At 45.7% G+C, this 16,045-nt stretch overlaps 1 protein-coding gene across 1 annotated transcript in view; it reads right to left on the bottom strand.

Annotated features, from left to right (window-relative positions):
- LOC132765882 (zinc finger protein 300-like) overlaps positions 1-16,045 on the bottom strand; it is a 42,526-nt gene that overhangs the window by 14,577 nt on the left and 11,904 nt on the right. The window contains exons 6-7 of the mRNA XM_060760146.2: positions 5,691-5,770; positions 521-640 (exon numbers count right to left, since the gene is read on the bottom strand). Of these exons, the coding sequence (XP_060616129.2) occupies positions 521-640; positions 5,691-5,770 (200 nt within the window). The remainder of the gene's footprint in view (positions 1-520; positions 641-5,690; positions 5,771-16,045) is intronic.

Raw genomic sequence — 16,045 nt, 5'->3', positions numbered from 1 at the left:
GGCCAATTCTCTCACACCAGAAGTGACTTGCAGTTTCTCAAGTCGCTCCTGACATACACAAAAATGTATTGCAATGAGGCACTGAATGTTTGCTTGTATCTGTTTACACTGTAATCTGCTTGGAGTCCTCCCGGGGAGAAGGGTTTAATATACACAAAGTGTTATTATTATGTTGTTATTATTATTATTAATCTTGGTTTATGGCTTAAGATGGGAAATGTATGATACACAAACCAACAGGCCATAGTTTGAGTTGTTGTAGGTTTTTCGGGCTATATGGCCATGTTCTAGAGGCATTTTCTCCTGATGTTTCGCCTGCATCTATGGCAAGCATCCTCAGAGGATGCTTGCCATAGATGCAGGCGAAACGTCAGGAGAAAATGCTTCTAGAACATGGCCATATAGCCCAAAAAAACCTACAACAACCCAGTGATTCCGGCCATGAAATCCTTTGAATCTGGAATCCAAAAGGAAGAAGAAGAAATTTCTTCCCTATAAACTGTCAAAACTTCATCTGTACCTTATCACTGTTTGGACATTCCTCTTCTTCGGCATCTTCGATGATTAACTCTTCGCTGCTACTCTCCTCCTCCCCATCTTCTTCGGTTTCCAGGGCATCCATCCGGTTCTCCTTTGCATCCTCGGGAAGGAAGGAGGAAAGGAAAGGGAAAAAAAACCAGCATCTGGATTTTGTTCCAAATCTGAGCACCACAGAGGTTCCTGTGTTCCAAAGGTCTCAATGAACAAAGCAGATGAGGAGACTCAATATCTTGTTGAGTCCCTGCAGTGGCACAGCGGGTTAAGCCGTTGAGCTGCTGAACTTGCTGACCAGAAGGTCAGCGGTTCGAATCCATGGGATGGGGTGATCTCCCACTGCTAGCCCCAGCTCCGGCCAACCTAGCAGTTCATAAACAAGCACATGTGAGTAGATCAATAGGTACTGCCTCGGCAGGAAGGTAAACAGCGTTTCATGTAGTTTTCCCTAGACACCTCCAAGGTCATGTGGCCAGCATGACTGCATGGACCACTGTTACCTTCCCACCGGAGCGATATCTATTGATCTAGTTGGGGACCCCTCCCCCCAGCAACAACTGTCACTCTGGGCCAGAGTGAAGAGAGGGGGGCCAGGGAACAATTCCATCTTGTCTCCTGTGCTATGCTAATAATATAATATAATATAACATAATATAATATAATATAATATAATATAATATAATATAATATATATACATGTAATATTTATAATATAATGTAATTAAATATTATACTAATAATAATATATTATAATCATATATTTATATTACATGTAATATTACTAATATTATTCTAATATAACGGTATAGTACAATATAGTAATATTTAATACTGATATTGCACTATGCTAATAATATATTATATTGTATGTGTGTGTGTATAATATATATAGGTAAAGGTAGGTAAAGGTAGTCCCCTGACATTAAGTCCAGTCATGTCTGACTCTGGGGTGTGGTGCTCATCTCCATTTCTAAGCCAAAGAGCCAGCGTTGTCCATAGACACCTCCAAGGTCATGTGGCCGGCATGACTGCATGGAGCGCCGTTACCTTCCCGCCGGAGCGGTACCTATTGATCTACTCACATTTGCATGTTTTCGAACTGCTAGGTTGGCAGAAGCTAGGGCTGACAGCGGAAGCTCACGCCGCTCCCCGGAATCGAACCTGCGACTTTTCGATCAACAAGCTCAGCAGCTCAGTGCTTTTACCCACTGCGCCACCGGGGGCTCCTTTTATATATATATATATATATATATATATATATATCTTGTAAGCCGCTCTGAGCCCCTTTGGGGTGAGAAGGGTGGGATATAAATGTCCTAAATAAATAAATAAATAAATAAATAATATTCACATTTGTATGTTTTCAAACTGCTAGGTTGGCAGAAGCTGTCTCCAGACAGTGTGTGGGACTTGAGCATCCACAGATTTTGGTATTCATATATTGTATGTATGCATGTATGTATGTGTGTGTATATCTTGTAAGCCGCTCTAAGTCCCCTTCAGGGTGAGAAAAGTGGCATATAAATGTCCTAAAAATAAATAAATAAATAACAGTCTCCAGACAGTGTGTGGGACTTGAGCATCCACAGATCTTGGTAATCATATATTGTATGTATGTATGTCTGTGTGTTTGTGTGTGTGTGTGTATATATATATGTATATATCTTGTAAGCTGCTCTGAGTCCCCTTTGGGGTGAGAAGGGTGGCATATAAATGCCGTAAATAAATAAATAATAAATAAATATTCACATTTGCATGTTTACGAACAGCTAGGTTGGCAGAAGCTGGAGCTAACAGTGGAAGCTCACCCTGCTCCCTGGATTTGAACTGGTGACCTTTCGGTCAGCAAGTTCAGCAGCTCAGCGGTTTCACCCACTGTACCATTGTGGGTTTCTGTTTTAAACACAGTGCCAAAAAAGCTCTTTATTTTAGCCACTACGTGGTAAACAATTAGTATGTGCCTTCAATGTACCTATCAACTTATGGTAACCCTATGGATTTCACAGACAAGGCTTTCTCAAAGCATATTCAGAAGTGATTCGCTCTTGCCTTCTTCCGAACAAGACCTGGTTTTCTATTTTCTACCAGACTCGACCCTGCTTGGCTTCTGAGATGAGATCGCTGTCTGGCGCCAGTGGGAAATGGTAGTTTTATTATTTGTGGGATTTATGAGCTAGCAGTATGTCATTAAATGTAGAAATGTGAGTATATTTCTTAAAGAGCACGGACTGGTCAGAACTAAAGAAACAAGGAGACAGAGCGAGAGGTCTGTAAATTCGTCTTTATGGCCGTTAGTCTTGTTTTAGTACAAATGTTAAGTGCGTATGTCTGTACATCAGTGTGTTTTTTTTTGTTTTGTTTATATGTTCTTTGTGTTGTCATGGAAGGAAAGATGGGAAACGTTTGGATCTCAAAGGGTTGGTCTTGGTCAGGATGAGATGGTGGATGGGAGAGAAAAAGTGCATCCCTGAGACCCTGTATTGCCTACTCTTGATCTAGAACCCTAGAGCTGGAAGAGAACCCCCAAGGGCCACCCAGTCCAGACCCCTGCCATGCAGGAAGGCACAATCAAAGCACTCTCGACAGACAGCCTCTGCAGAAAAGCCTCCAGAGGAGACTTCGCCACACTCCGAGCCAACCAATGCCACTCTCCAATAGCTCTTATTCTCAAGAATCTTTTCAGACACATCTTTTTCCCTGCCACATGAAATCATTGCTCCCGTGTGCCCTGGTTTTCAGATCAGCAGAAAGTCAGTTTCCCCCCTCCCTCCTTTTAAATCTTGAAACATGGCTCTTGACCTTCCCTTTTCCCAGCCAAACATCTCCCAAGAGGAAAGGAGGAAGGAAAAAGAGAAGGAAAGAAGGGAGGGAGGGAGGAGAAAGAGGGAGAGGGGAGGAGGAAAGAGGGAGGAAGGATGGAAGAGAGTAGAAAGAGGGAGAGAGGAGGAGGAAAGAGGGAAGGAGAGAAGGAAGGAAGGAAGGAAGGAAGGAGAAAGAGGAAGAAGGGAGGGAGGGAGAGAAGGAAAAAAGGAAGGAAGGAGGGAAGGAAGGAAGGAAGGAAGGAAGGAAGGAAGGAGAAAGAGGAAGAAGGGAAGGAGGGAAGGAAGGAAAGAGAAAGAGGAAGAAGGGTGGGAGGAAAGAGAGAGGGAGGGAGGAAAGAGAGAGGGAGGGAGAGAAGGAAAAAAGGAGGGAAGGAAGGAAGGAAGGAAGGAAGGGAAGGAAGGAGGGAAGGAAGGAGAAAGAGTGAGAAGGGAGGAGGAAAGAGGGAAGGAGGGAGGGAAGGAAGGAAGGAAGGAAGGAGAAAGAGGGGAAGAGGGGGGGAGGAAGGAGAAAGAGGAAGAAGGGAGGAAGGAAAGGGGGAGGGAGGCAGGGAAGGAAGGAAGGAGAAAGAGGGAAGGAGGGAGGTAGAGAAGGAAAGAAGGAAGAAAGGAAGGAAGGAAGAGGGGGAGGGGAGAGAAAGAGAGAGAAGGGAGCAGGAAAGAGGGAAGGAAGGAAAGACAAAAAGGAGGGAGGGAAGGAAGGAAGGAAGGAAGGAAGGAAGGAAGGAAGGAAGGAAGGAAGGGAGAGAAAGAGGGAGGAAAGAGGGAAGGAAGGAAAGACAAAAGGGAGGGAGGGAGGAAGGGAGGGAGGAAGGGAGGGAGGGAGGAAGGGAGGGAGGGAGGGAGGGAGGAAAAAGAGAGGGGAGGGAGGGAGAGAGGGAGGAGGGAAGGAAGGAAGGAAGGAAGGAGAAAGAGGAAGAAGGGAGGGAGGAAAGAGGGAGGGAGGGAGGAAGGAAGGAGAAAGAAGGGAGGAGGGAGGAAAGAGGGGAGGAAGGACGAAAAGGTGGAAGGGAGGGTTGAAGAGAGGGAGAAAGAGGGAGGGAAGGGAGGGAAGGAGGAAGGAAAGCGAGAAGGAAGGAAGAATAGGATGGTGAGAGAGAGGAGGGCCTCAGAAGAGCCCAAGGGGCCGTATCCGGCCCACAGGCCTAGGTTTTCCCATTCCTGCTTTATATTGTGTATGCTCACTTTATAATAGTTGCATGTTGGTTTTTCTTTTCGATCAACATGAAATAGTGAAAAGAAAAGAAAAAAAATGCTTAAATAAACCATTATTTTAGACCACAAGCCAAAGTGAGCAGGACTGCATCAAGTTTACAGGACTGTAAACAAATATCCACATTTGTGGCAGTTGGGGGCGCAAGGCCCCAGAAAAGTGCCATATACTGTAGCTTGAACTACGTTATATGGGACTACAGTGATCATATAATGTGGTTTCAAACTGTATTATTCGCTCAGCGGAGGTAAAGGTAAAGGTTTTCCACTGACATTAAGCCCAGTTGTGTCCGACTCTGGGGGTTGGTGCTCATCTCCATTTCTAAGCCAAAGAGGCAGCGTTGTCCATAGACACCTCCAAGGTCATGTGGCCAGCATGACTGCATGGACCACCGTTACCTTCCTGTTAGAACAGTACCTATTGATCTACTCACATTTGCATGTTTTTGAACTGCTAGTTTTGCAGAAGCTGGGGCCGAGAGCGCATGCTCACGCCGCTCCCTGGATTTGAACCTGAGACCTTTTGGTCAACAAGGTCAGCAGCTCAGCGGATTAACCCACTGCATCACCCGGGGGCTCCATACTCAATGGAGATGGGGCCCTAATTTAGTGCAATAGGGTCAAAGTGTTTGAAAATGAGAATGTAATTCCTACCAGTAACAAATTGCTTGGTGATTGTTCTTGGCTATCTTTTTTTGGTCTCTGCTCACTTGACTCATCTTTGTAATCTTCCACTTCATCCCTTTCCATTTGAAGATCCACCAAGTACTCCTTTACCAGGAAACCAGGAATGGGAAGGAAAATAAGTAATGCTTAAGGGGGTGGGTTGTCTTGCATTTGGAAACACATTTCATAAGCAACTTACAAGAGAAGCCATGCTTTGCCTCGCATGTCTGGTCAGTAAACGTATAGCAACAGAAGCCAATGAAGTGTCTAAAACAGGCCTGGGCCAACTTGAGCCCTCCAGATGTTTTGGACTTCAACTCCCACAATTCCTAACAGCCTCAGGCCCTTTCCTTTTCTCCCTCAGCCGCTTAAGCGGCATTATATACCATTCTGGCTTCCAAAATATAATATTTTTTCTTTCGTTCTCAACAAATCCATTCTCTTCCCCTCTCAACCTACCTGCTTTCGGTCTTCTGCAACCTTTTCCATTCCACCATCCATCGTCAATCTGTGAAGCTTCCCTAGAAAATATGGTGATCCTGTTGGGAAGGAAGTAGAGATAGAAACAGTTTCTAAAATTGGCTAAAATAAGTAAAAGGCTCCTTTCAGTTTTGAAAAACTGTTCGCTATAGTGGGAGCTTGGGATCCACTGGGGTTTGGTTCCCGGGTCCCTGTGGATACCAAAATCTGTGGATGCTCAAGTCCCATTACATATAATGGCATAATAAAATGGGACACCTTGTATAAATGGGCAAAATTATGATTTTTTATTTTGCAAAAAAAGAAATAGGAATATTTCCATGTTGCCCCTGAACTCCTCTTTTTGGGATGCAAAGAGTACCTCTGAACATGTGTAGAGTGCCATCGCCCACCCAGCATGGCTGACATCAAGACCTACCTGCTTGAAAAAGGAGAGGAAAAGACAAAAAGGGGAAGGAAGAGGACACAAAGGAAAGACCGGCACTTGGATCAAAGAGCCTCAGCTCAGTTTTGGGCCGGACTTCCTTTATTTGTGCCTCTGTGCATGTGAAGAGTGCCATGACCTTTTTTTTTTCCAAGAATGAGCTGAAAACTGAGTTACATTTTTGGAAATAAAAAGCGTCAAACAAAGAGTTGGGCCCAATTTCCCCGTTGCTGGAAGAAAAGACTGCCTCTGAGAATGTGCAGAGTGCCAACACCTACCATTCCTTTCCCAAGAAGCAAGCAAGCCGCATCTGCTTGGAAAGGGGGAAGGAAAGCAATCAGAAAAGATCCCAAAGAGGCAAAAATAGAGAAGGAACAGGATACCAAACAAGAACGGAATGAATTTGAGTTAAGTATTTCAATTCAGAATTGGGATTTTCCACTGTTTTGGAGGGGGTGCCTCTAAGCATGTGCAGAGTGCCATTGCTCATCCACCGACCCCTTGTTCAAGTCCGACCTGAAATTTGAGTTAGATGTGAGTTAGGGCCCTTCCAGACAAGCCCGATATCCCAGGAGCTGATCCCAGGTTTTCTGCTTTAATCTGGATTATATGAGTCCGCACTTCCAGATAATCTGGGATAAACAGAAAACCTGGATCAGCTCCTGGGATATAGGGCCGGTCTGGAAGGGTCCTTAAAGAGCTTTAGACTCAGAGATGGACCTGATTTCCCTGTTTTCAGAAGAAAAGAGTGCCTCAGAGCATGTACAGAGTGCCACCCACTCACCCACCCCTTCATCAAAGCTGACCTGAAATTTGAATTGGGGCTAAAGAGTTTCAAGCTCAGAGATGGACACGGTTTCCTGCTGTTTGGGGGGGGGGGGGGGTAAGTCAAGAGGGACTCTGAGCATGTGCGGAATGCCATCACCCACCCACCAACCCACCCACCCCTTCATCAAGGCTGACCTGAAATTTGAATTAAATTGGGGCTAAAGAGTTTCAGCCTCAGAGATGGACATGATTTCCTGCTGTTTGGGGGGGGGGGGGAGTCAAGAGTGACTCTGAGCATCTGCAGAGTGCCATCACCCACCCACCAACCCACCCACCCCTTCATCGAGGCTGACCTGAAATTTGAATTAAATTGGGGCTAAAGAGTTTCAGGCTCAGAGATGGACACAATTTCCTGTCATTTGGGGGGTAGGTCAAGAGTGACTCTGAGCATGTGCAGAGTGCCATCACCCACCCACCCACTCACCCACCCACTCACCCAACCCTTCATCAAGGTTGACCTGAAATTTGAATTAAACTGGGGCTAAAGAGTTTCAGCCTCAGAGATGGACATGATTTCCTGCTGTTTGGGGGGGGGGGAGTCAAGAGTGACTCTGAGCATGTGTGGAGTGCCATCACCCACCCACCAACCCACCCACCCCTTCATCAAGGCTGACCTGAAATTTGAATTAAATCGGGGCTAAAGAATTTCAACCTCAGAGATGGACACAAATTCCTGCTGGGTTTGGGAGGGGGGAAGTAAAGAGTGCCTCTGAGCATGTGCAGAGTGCCAATACCCGTTCATCCTTCCTCAAGAAGCAAGGCTTGGAAAAGGAGAAGGAAATTAAGAAGAAAAGACCCAAAGAGGCAAAAATAGAGGAGGGCTCAAATTAGGATTCAATGGGACTTGGGAGAGTTCCCATATTTTGGGGAAGCCAAGAGTGCCTCTGAGCATGTGCAGAGTGCCAATACTCGTTCGGCCTTTCCTTAAGAAGCAAGGCTTGGAAAAGGAGAAGGGAAACAACAAGAAGACAAAAATAGAGGAGACTCAAGGAGGGCTCAAATTGGGAGTTCAATGGGACTTTCCCATTGAACTCCCCAGAGTTCCCATATTTTGGGGGAGCCAAGAGTGCCTCTGAGCATGTGCAGAGTGGAATCACCCACCCTTTTCCACCAAGGCGGGCTGAAATTGGGAGTTCAATGGGACTTGGGGGAATCCCTATATTTTGGGGGAGCCAAGAGTGCCTCTGAGCATGTGCAGAGTGCAATCACCCACGCTTTTCCACCAAGGAGGGCTCAAATTGGGAGTTCAATGGGACTTGAGAGTTCCCACATTTTGGGGACTTGGGAATCCCTATATTTTGGGGTAAGCCAAGAGTGCCTCTGAGCATGTGCAGAGTGCAATCACCCACCCTTTTCCACCAAGGGGGGCTCAAATTGGGAGTCCAATGGGACTTGGAGAGTTCCCATATTTTGGGGAAGCAAAGAGTGCCCCTGAGCATGTGCAGAGTGCAATCACCCACCCTTTTCCACCAAGGAGGGCTCAAATTGGGAGTCCAATGGGACTTGGGAGAGTTCCCATATTTTGGGGGAGCCAAGAGTGCCTCTGAGCATGTGCAGAGTGCAATCACCCACCCTTCAACCTTCAACCTGCTTGGAAATGGAATTAAGAATAACAAGGCCTTCAAATGCCCAAATTTTGGGGGGGGGGGGTGCCTCTGAGCATGTACAGAGTGCCAACACCCAACTCCCTCATCCCTCACTTGGAAAAACCTACCTGTTTGGAAGAAGAGGAGAAGGTAAAGCAACCAGATAAGATCCCCAATAGGCAAAATGGTTTTGTTCTAATAATATGCCTCTGAGCATGTGCAGAGTACAGAAATGATGAAGATCGGCCTCTCTTTCTCTCTCCAAGAACCTAGCAGGGGATTTGGCTGCTAGGAAGGGATCCTCAAGGCTGCAGTGCCTCTGAGCATGTGCAGAGCGCCTCCCTTTCTGCAATCTCCTCCCAGAATGGCGAGGAGGAGAAGCCCCCTTCCCCCCCAAACCCAAGCCAGGACGGAAAGGGAAACACAAGCTTTCCGGGGCGTCAACGTTTTATTCGGGAAGGCCTCTGAGCATGTGCAAAGTACCATCCCCCTTCTCCTCCTCCCCTCCCCTTCTGGGCTTCCCAGGCAGCAAATCCTCTATGGAGTAAATAAGATACATATTATCTTATGTATGTATCTCTGATCCAAGGCTGCCTTCCCAGTCCTGGGGTTCTGAATCAGGAATGCTTTTCTGTATTTGCAAACTTAAGACCACTCCAAGCTCCCCCGACAAGGAACTCTGGGGGTTGTAGTTTTCCAAAGCAGGCCAGGCGCTTGGTGCGGGCGTTCCAAGCGAGGCTCGGGGACTACATTTCCCAGGAGCCTTTGCGCGGAGACTGAGCCAGCATTCCTGCAGCAGAGGCACCGCTTTGGAGCAAAGGAGGCTGAGCCACCGGTCCTGGGATGTGTAGTTTGATAAGCCCTCTCTGCCAAAGAGTGATGGGGGGGTCTCACCTAACTACAAATCTCACCTAACTACAAATCCCAGTATTCCATAGCATTGGGGCAAAGCAGTTAACCTCCATGCCCAATGCTATGGAACCTTGGGAGTTGTAGTTTTACAAGGTCCTTCAGCATTCCTGCAGTAGAGGCACCGCTTTGGAGCAAAGGAGGCTGAACCACTGATCCTGGGAGCTGTAGTTTGACAAGCTCTCTCTGCCAAAGAGTGATGGGGGGGGGGGGGGGTCTCAACTAACTACAAATCTCACCTAACTACAAATCCCAGTATTCCATAGCATTGGGGCAGAGCAGTTAACCTCCATGCCCAATGCTATGGAACCTTGGGAGTTGTAGTTTTACAAGGTCCTTCAGCATTCCTGCAGTAGAGGCACCGCTTTGGAGCAAAGGAGGCTGAGCCACCGGTCCTGGGAGGTGTAGTTTAACAAGCCCTCTCTGCCAAAGAGTGATTGGGGGGGGGGGGGGTGTCTCACCTAACTACAAATCTCACCTAACTACAAATCCCAGTATTCCATAGCATTGGGGCAGAGCAGTTAACCTCCATGCTCAATGCTATGGAACCTTGGGAGTTGTAGTTTTACAAGGTCCTTCAGTCTTACCTGACAACTACAAGAGAGGAGATTCCATCTGAACATAAGGAAGAACTTCCTGACTGTGAGAGCCGTTCAGCAGTGGAACTCTCTGCCCCGGAGTGTGGTGGAGGCTCCTTCTTTGGAAGCTTTTAAACAGAGGCTGGATGGCCATCTGTCAGGGGTAATTTGAATGCAATATTCCTGCTTCTTGGCAGAATGGGGTTGGACCGGATGGCCCATGAGGTCTCTTCCAAATCTTTGATTCTATGATTCTATGACAGAATGTGCTGGTGCCAAACTACAAGTCCCGCAGGCATCACTGTAGAATTAACACACCTTGAGACCACTTTAACCTCCATGGCTCAATGCTATGGAACTACAAATCCCACAGGCATATTCAGGTGCATCACTGTAGCATTAACTCACTTTGACACTGCTTTAACCTCCATGGCTCAATGCTATGGAACCTTGGGAGTTGTCGTTTTACAAGGTCATTCAGCCTTATCTGACAGAATGTGCTGGTGCCATGCCAAACTACAAGTCCCGCAGGCATCACTGTAGAATTAACACATATTGAGAGCACTTTAACCTCCGTAGCTCAATGCTATGGAACCTTGGGAGTTGTGGTCTTACAAGGTCCTTCAGCCTTACCTGACAGAATGCGCTGGTGCCATGCCAAACTACAAATCCCACAGGCATGTTCAGAGTGCATCACTGTAGAATTAAGGCACTTTGACACCACTTTAACCTCCATGTCTCAATGCTATGGAACCTTGGGAGTTGTAGTTTTGCAAGGCCCTTCAGCCTTACCTTACAAAGTGCTGGTGTCTCACCAAACTACAATTCCCAGTATTCCCATAGCATTGCAGCACAGCAGTAAATGTGGGGCTAAATTGCATTAATCATACAGTGTGGAATAGATGCACTCCCATGGTAATAAATTCCTCCAGGTTGAAAATAAAAGAGTGCACTCCACAATGGAAGTAATGCAGTTTAGGCCCCACATTAACTGCTGTGCCGCAATGCTATGCGAATACTGGGAGCTGTAGTTTGGCAAGGCACCAGCACTTTGTAAGGTAAAGCTGAAGGACCTTGCAAAACTACAACTCCCAAGGTTCCATAGCATTAAGCCAGGGAGGTTAAAGTGGTGTCAAAGTGTGTTAATTCTACAGTGATGCACCCCGAACATGTCTTTGAAAGTCCACACATTAGTCATGATTAACAGGCATGTTATTTTGCATCTCCTACTCAGTATGGCATTCAGCACATGCTCAGAGGTACTCTTTACTACCACAAAACAGGCCCAACTCTGACCCCTTCTGCACTGCCATATAATCCAGGAGCAGATAATCCACATTATTATATTGTCGAAGGCTTTCGTGGCCGGAATAACTGGGTTTTGTAGGTCAGAGGATGCTTGCCATAGATGCAGGCGAAACGTCAGGAGAGAATGCCTCTAGAACATGGCCATATAGCCCAAAAAAGCCTACAACAACCCAATCCACGTTATTTTCTTTGTACTGGGTTATATGCAGCTTTGAATCCCACCCATGGGAGAAAAGCAAGATAAAATTAATAATAATAATAATAATAATAATAATAATAATAAGTCTACACTGCCATATAATCCAGTTCAAAGTAGATAATCTGGATTTTATATGGAAGTAGAAGGGGCCTATTTCCTTCCCATGTATCCCTGTTCCTGCAGTCTTGCCAATTTAGCCCCATAACTAACTCTCTCATCTTTCTCCATCCTTTCCTCATTGCTTCCCATCTAGTTTCCGTTTTGTTTACTTCCTCCTCTTGCCAACACACAACAAAGGATTGGATAGACAACTGTCAAATGTGTGTCAACTCAAAACCGCAGTCGCATCGGGTATCTTTTGATTTCCCAGAATGTTTCTGACCCTACGTGAAATGGGAACGGCACTTTGTTGTTGTTGACCGCCATCAAGTCGGCTTTGATTTACGGCAACTCTATGAACGAGAGATCTCCAGACTCAGGGGCATGGCTTTCCCAAATGAGTCTCTCCATCTGGAATTCAGCCTTCATCTTTTCCTATACGTTTCCAGACCAATTGCGTGGGAAAATTGGAGAGAGAATTTGTGGGAAACGGCATTATTTCATGGATGCCTGTTAGCAGGTTGTTTACCTAAGAGTTAGTTCAGGCAACATGGCATTCAAGTGAGAAACTAGGCCTAGGTCTCTGGTTCTTGTTTCAAGTCAAGAATTAGTTTTGGATTTAAGTATCCTGGAAGTTTTCTATGTTCTTGTTTTTATATTCCTGCTCAAGTTTTACTAAGTATACCTTTTTGCTTGTGGACTATGCTATACTTATGATTTTTGGCTATTTTGGGCTGTATTACCTTTGGATCTGTATGGCTGAACTACAACAGAAACATAATCATATAGTCAAAGAAGAGACTCCCAGGGGCCATCCATGCAAGAAAAGCACAAGCAAAGCATCCCTGACAGATGGCCATCCAGCCTCTGCTTAAAAGCTTCTAAAGAAGGAACCTCCGAGGCAGAGCGTTCCACTGTTGAACAGCTTTTATGGTCTAGGAATAATAGAATCATTGATTTGGAAGAGACCTTGTGGGCCTCCAATCCCCAGCCAATAAACAGGAAAACTGCATCCAAAGCATCCCCGACAGATGACCATCCAGCCTCTGCTTAAAAGCCTCCAAAGAAAGAACCTCCACCACACTCCAGGGCAGAGAGTTCCACTGCCTAACAGCTCTCACAGTCAGGAAGTTCTTCCTCATGTTCAGGTGGAATCTTCTTTCCTGTAGTTTGAAGCCATTACACCGCATCCTAGTCTCCAGGGCAACAGAAAACAACTCTGCTCCTTTCTCTCCCTATGACTTCTCCTCATATCTTTATCCATGGCCCTCATCCTGTCTCCTCTCAACCTTCGTTTCTGAAGGCTAAACATGCCCAGCTCTTTAAGCCGCTCCTCATAGGGCTTGTTCTCCAGACCCTTGATTATGTCAGTCACCCTCCTCTGGACACAGCTTGTCAACATCTCCCTTCAACTGCAGTGCCCAGAATTGGACACAGTGTGATTCCAGGTGTGGTCTCAACAAGACAGAATAGAGCATGGGGAGCATGACTTCCCTGGATCTAGACACTAGACTCCTATTGATGCAGGACAAAATCCCATTGCCTTTTTTAGCTGCCACATGATATTTTTGGCTCATGTTCACCTTCCTGTCCACAAGGAACCCAAGATCTTTTTCACACCTAGTGCTATCGAGCCAGGGATCATCCCCCATTCTATATTTTTGCATTTCATTTTTTTTTCTGTCTAAGTGGAGTATCTTGCATTTGTCACTGCTGAACTTCATTTTGTTAGTTTTGGCCAATCATCTCTCTAATCTGTGATCGTTTCGAATTCTGCTCCTGTCTTCTGGAGTATTAGCTCTCCCTCCCAATTGGGTGTTGTCTGCAAACTTGATGATCCTGCCTTCTAACCCTTCATCTAAGTCATTAATAAAGATGTTTAACAAGACCGGGCCCTGTTTATGGCACTCCACTTGTCACTTCTTTCCAGGATGAAGAGGAAGCATTGGGAAGAATCACCTTCTGCATTCGTTTGCATAACCAATTACAGATCCACCGAACCATAGTTTTGCCTAGTCCACATTTCCCTAGTTCGTTTGCCAGAAGGTCATGGAGGACCTTGTTGAAGGAAGGCCTTCCTGAAATCCAGATATGCTACATCCATGGCATTCCCCATATCTACCCAGCTTGCAACTCTTCCTAATGTTCTTCCTAATGTACACATATGTAAATTGTAATAAGCAATGCTGAGGAAGGGAAGGAGGACTACATAAGGGATGTCATACATAGGCAATGCAGCACCCAGTTCTGCCTCACCCCATTTACACAGCTAGGAAACTAAACCACAAAGCATCCAGATTGTTAAGGTTGCTTCGTCCAGACAATTCAGCCACGATCCTTGCACAATGCAACTCTTGTTCCATGGGTTGTTGTAGGTTTTTTTGGGCTATATGGCCATGGTCTAGAGGCATTCTCTCCTGACGTTTCGCCTGCATCTATGGCAAGCATCCTCAGAGGTAGTGAGGTCTGTTGGAACTAGGAAAAAGGGTTTATATATCTGTGGAATGACCAGGGTGAGACAAAGGACTCTTGTCTGCTGGAGCTAAGTGTGAATGTTTCAACTGACCACCTTGATTAGCATATAATGGCCTGACAGTGTCTAGAGCAAACTTTTGTTGAGAGGTGATTAGATGTCCTTGTTTGTTTCCTCTCTGTTGTTGTGCTCTTGTTCCATGGTTTCACTAATTTGCATCAGACAAAATGGTTCCCTCTAGAAATGTTCTAGGTCCTCCAAAATGATTATGGTAACTTCCAGCAGAATTTATTCATTTCAATATGGGTTCCCAATTATCCATTTCCCCGTTTCTACTATCATAAGTTTTGGGGTGTATTCTCCACAGACAGTCTTGCTTATCCAAGCTTATCCAACCTTCCATCTTAGCTGATGCTGTTACCCGACGCCTCCCTTTTAGGCTTGGTTGATCAAAAAGATGGTTCAAAACTCGTTTTGGATGTAGGGGGTGCTGGTGGTTCAATTCTAAAGTCAATTCCGATTTTCACAGAAAATATGTCAAAACTTTTCAAAACTTCAGATACTACTGAAGCCTTTTGTTAATGGTTTGAAAGTGTGATTTCCTGTTTCATTGGGTGATCTTTACTTTGAAAGTAGTTGTTTTACTCCAGAAGCAGGGAAAAGCAAGCGGAGGAAATTCCTTCTTTCTCTGGTTTAAAACTGGCTTCTCTGGCTTTGAAACTGGCTTCTCTGGCTTGAGCTGAGGCAGGAAATTCCTTCCTTCCCTGGTTTAAAACTGGCTTCTCTGGCTTGAGCCGAGGCCAGGGACCAGAAGCAGGGAAAAGCAAGTGGAGGAAATTCCTTCCTTCTCTGGTTTAAAACTGGCTTCTCTGGCTTGAGCCGAAGTCAGGAAATTCCTTCCTTCTCTGGTTTAAAACTGGCTTCTCTGGCTTGAGCCGAGGCCAGGGACCAGAAGCAGGGAAAAGCAAGTGGAGGACATTCCTTCCTTCTCTGGTTTAAAACTGGCTTCTCTGGCTTGAGCCGAGGTCAGGAAATTCCTTCCTTCTCTGGTTTAAAACTGACTTCTCTGGCTTGAGCTGAGGCCAGGGACCAGAAGTAGGGAAAAGCAAGCGGAGGAAATTCCTTCCTTCTCTGGTTTAAAACTGGCTTTAAAACTGGCTTCTCTGGCTTGAGCCAAGGCCTGGAAATTCCTTCCTTCTCTGGTTTAAAACTGGCTTCTCTGGCTTGAGCCGAGGCCAGAAGCAGGGAAAAGCAAGTGGAGGACATTCCTTCCTTCTCTGGTTTAAAACTGGCTTCTCTGGCTTGAGCCGAGGTCAGGAAATTCCTTCTCTGGCTTTAAAACTGACTTCTCTGGCTTGAGCTGAGGCCAGGGACCAGAAGTAGGGAAAAGCAAGTGGAGGAAATTCCTTCCTTCTCTGGTTTAAAACTGGTTTTAAAACTGGTTTCTCTGGCTTGAGCCAAGGCTTGGAAATTCCTTCCTTCTCTGGTTTAAAACTGGCTTCTCTGGCTTGAGCCGAGGCCAGGGACGAGAAGCAGGGAAAAGCAAGCGGAGGAAAGTCTCTATTGTTAGTATACTAGATGTCTAGCACTGCGTCGAGCGGGTAACAGTAGGAGACTCTGTATTATCTAACATTTTCGTTTATCTGACATTCTGCCGGCCCGTTTATGTTGGATAAGCAAGACTCTACTGTATTGTACTTTGAACTTGATAGTCCATTTGCGAAATGTAGTGATAAGCATCTTAGCAAAAATAGGATATGCATTTGAAAATGTAAACGTACACACAGATCTAGCAAAGCTTTCTATTCCATTTGAAACTCTTCATTCACCACGTTGGAGTACAGAAGTCTTGCACATTTGCATTAGAATTAGAGTAGCTGTAATACAAACAAACCAACGACAGCCAATTGACAAAGAGAGGCAAACTGGG

Source organism: Anolis sagrei, chromosome 2 (genome assembly GCF_037176765.1).
Source record: "Anolis sagrei isolate rAnoSag1 chromosome 2, rAnoSag1.mat, whole genome shotgun sequence".
In the NCBI taxonomy this organism is placed as follows: Eukaryota; Metazoa; Chordata; class Lepidosauria; order Squamata; family Dactyloidae; genus Anolis; species Anolis sagrei.
This window is presented reverse-complemented; position numbering and strand designations above follow the sequence as displayed.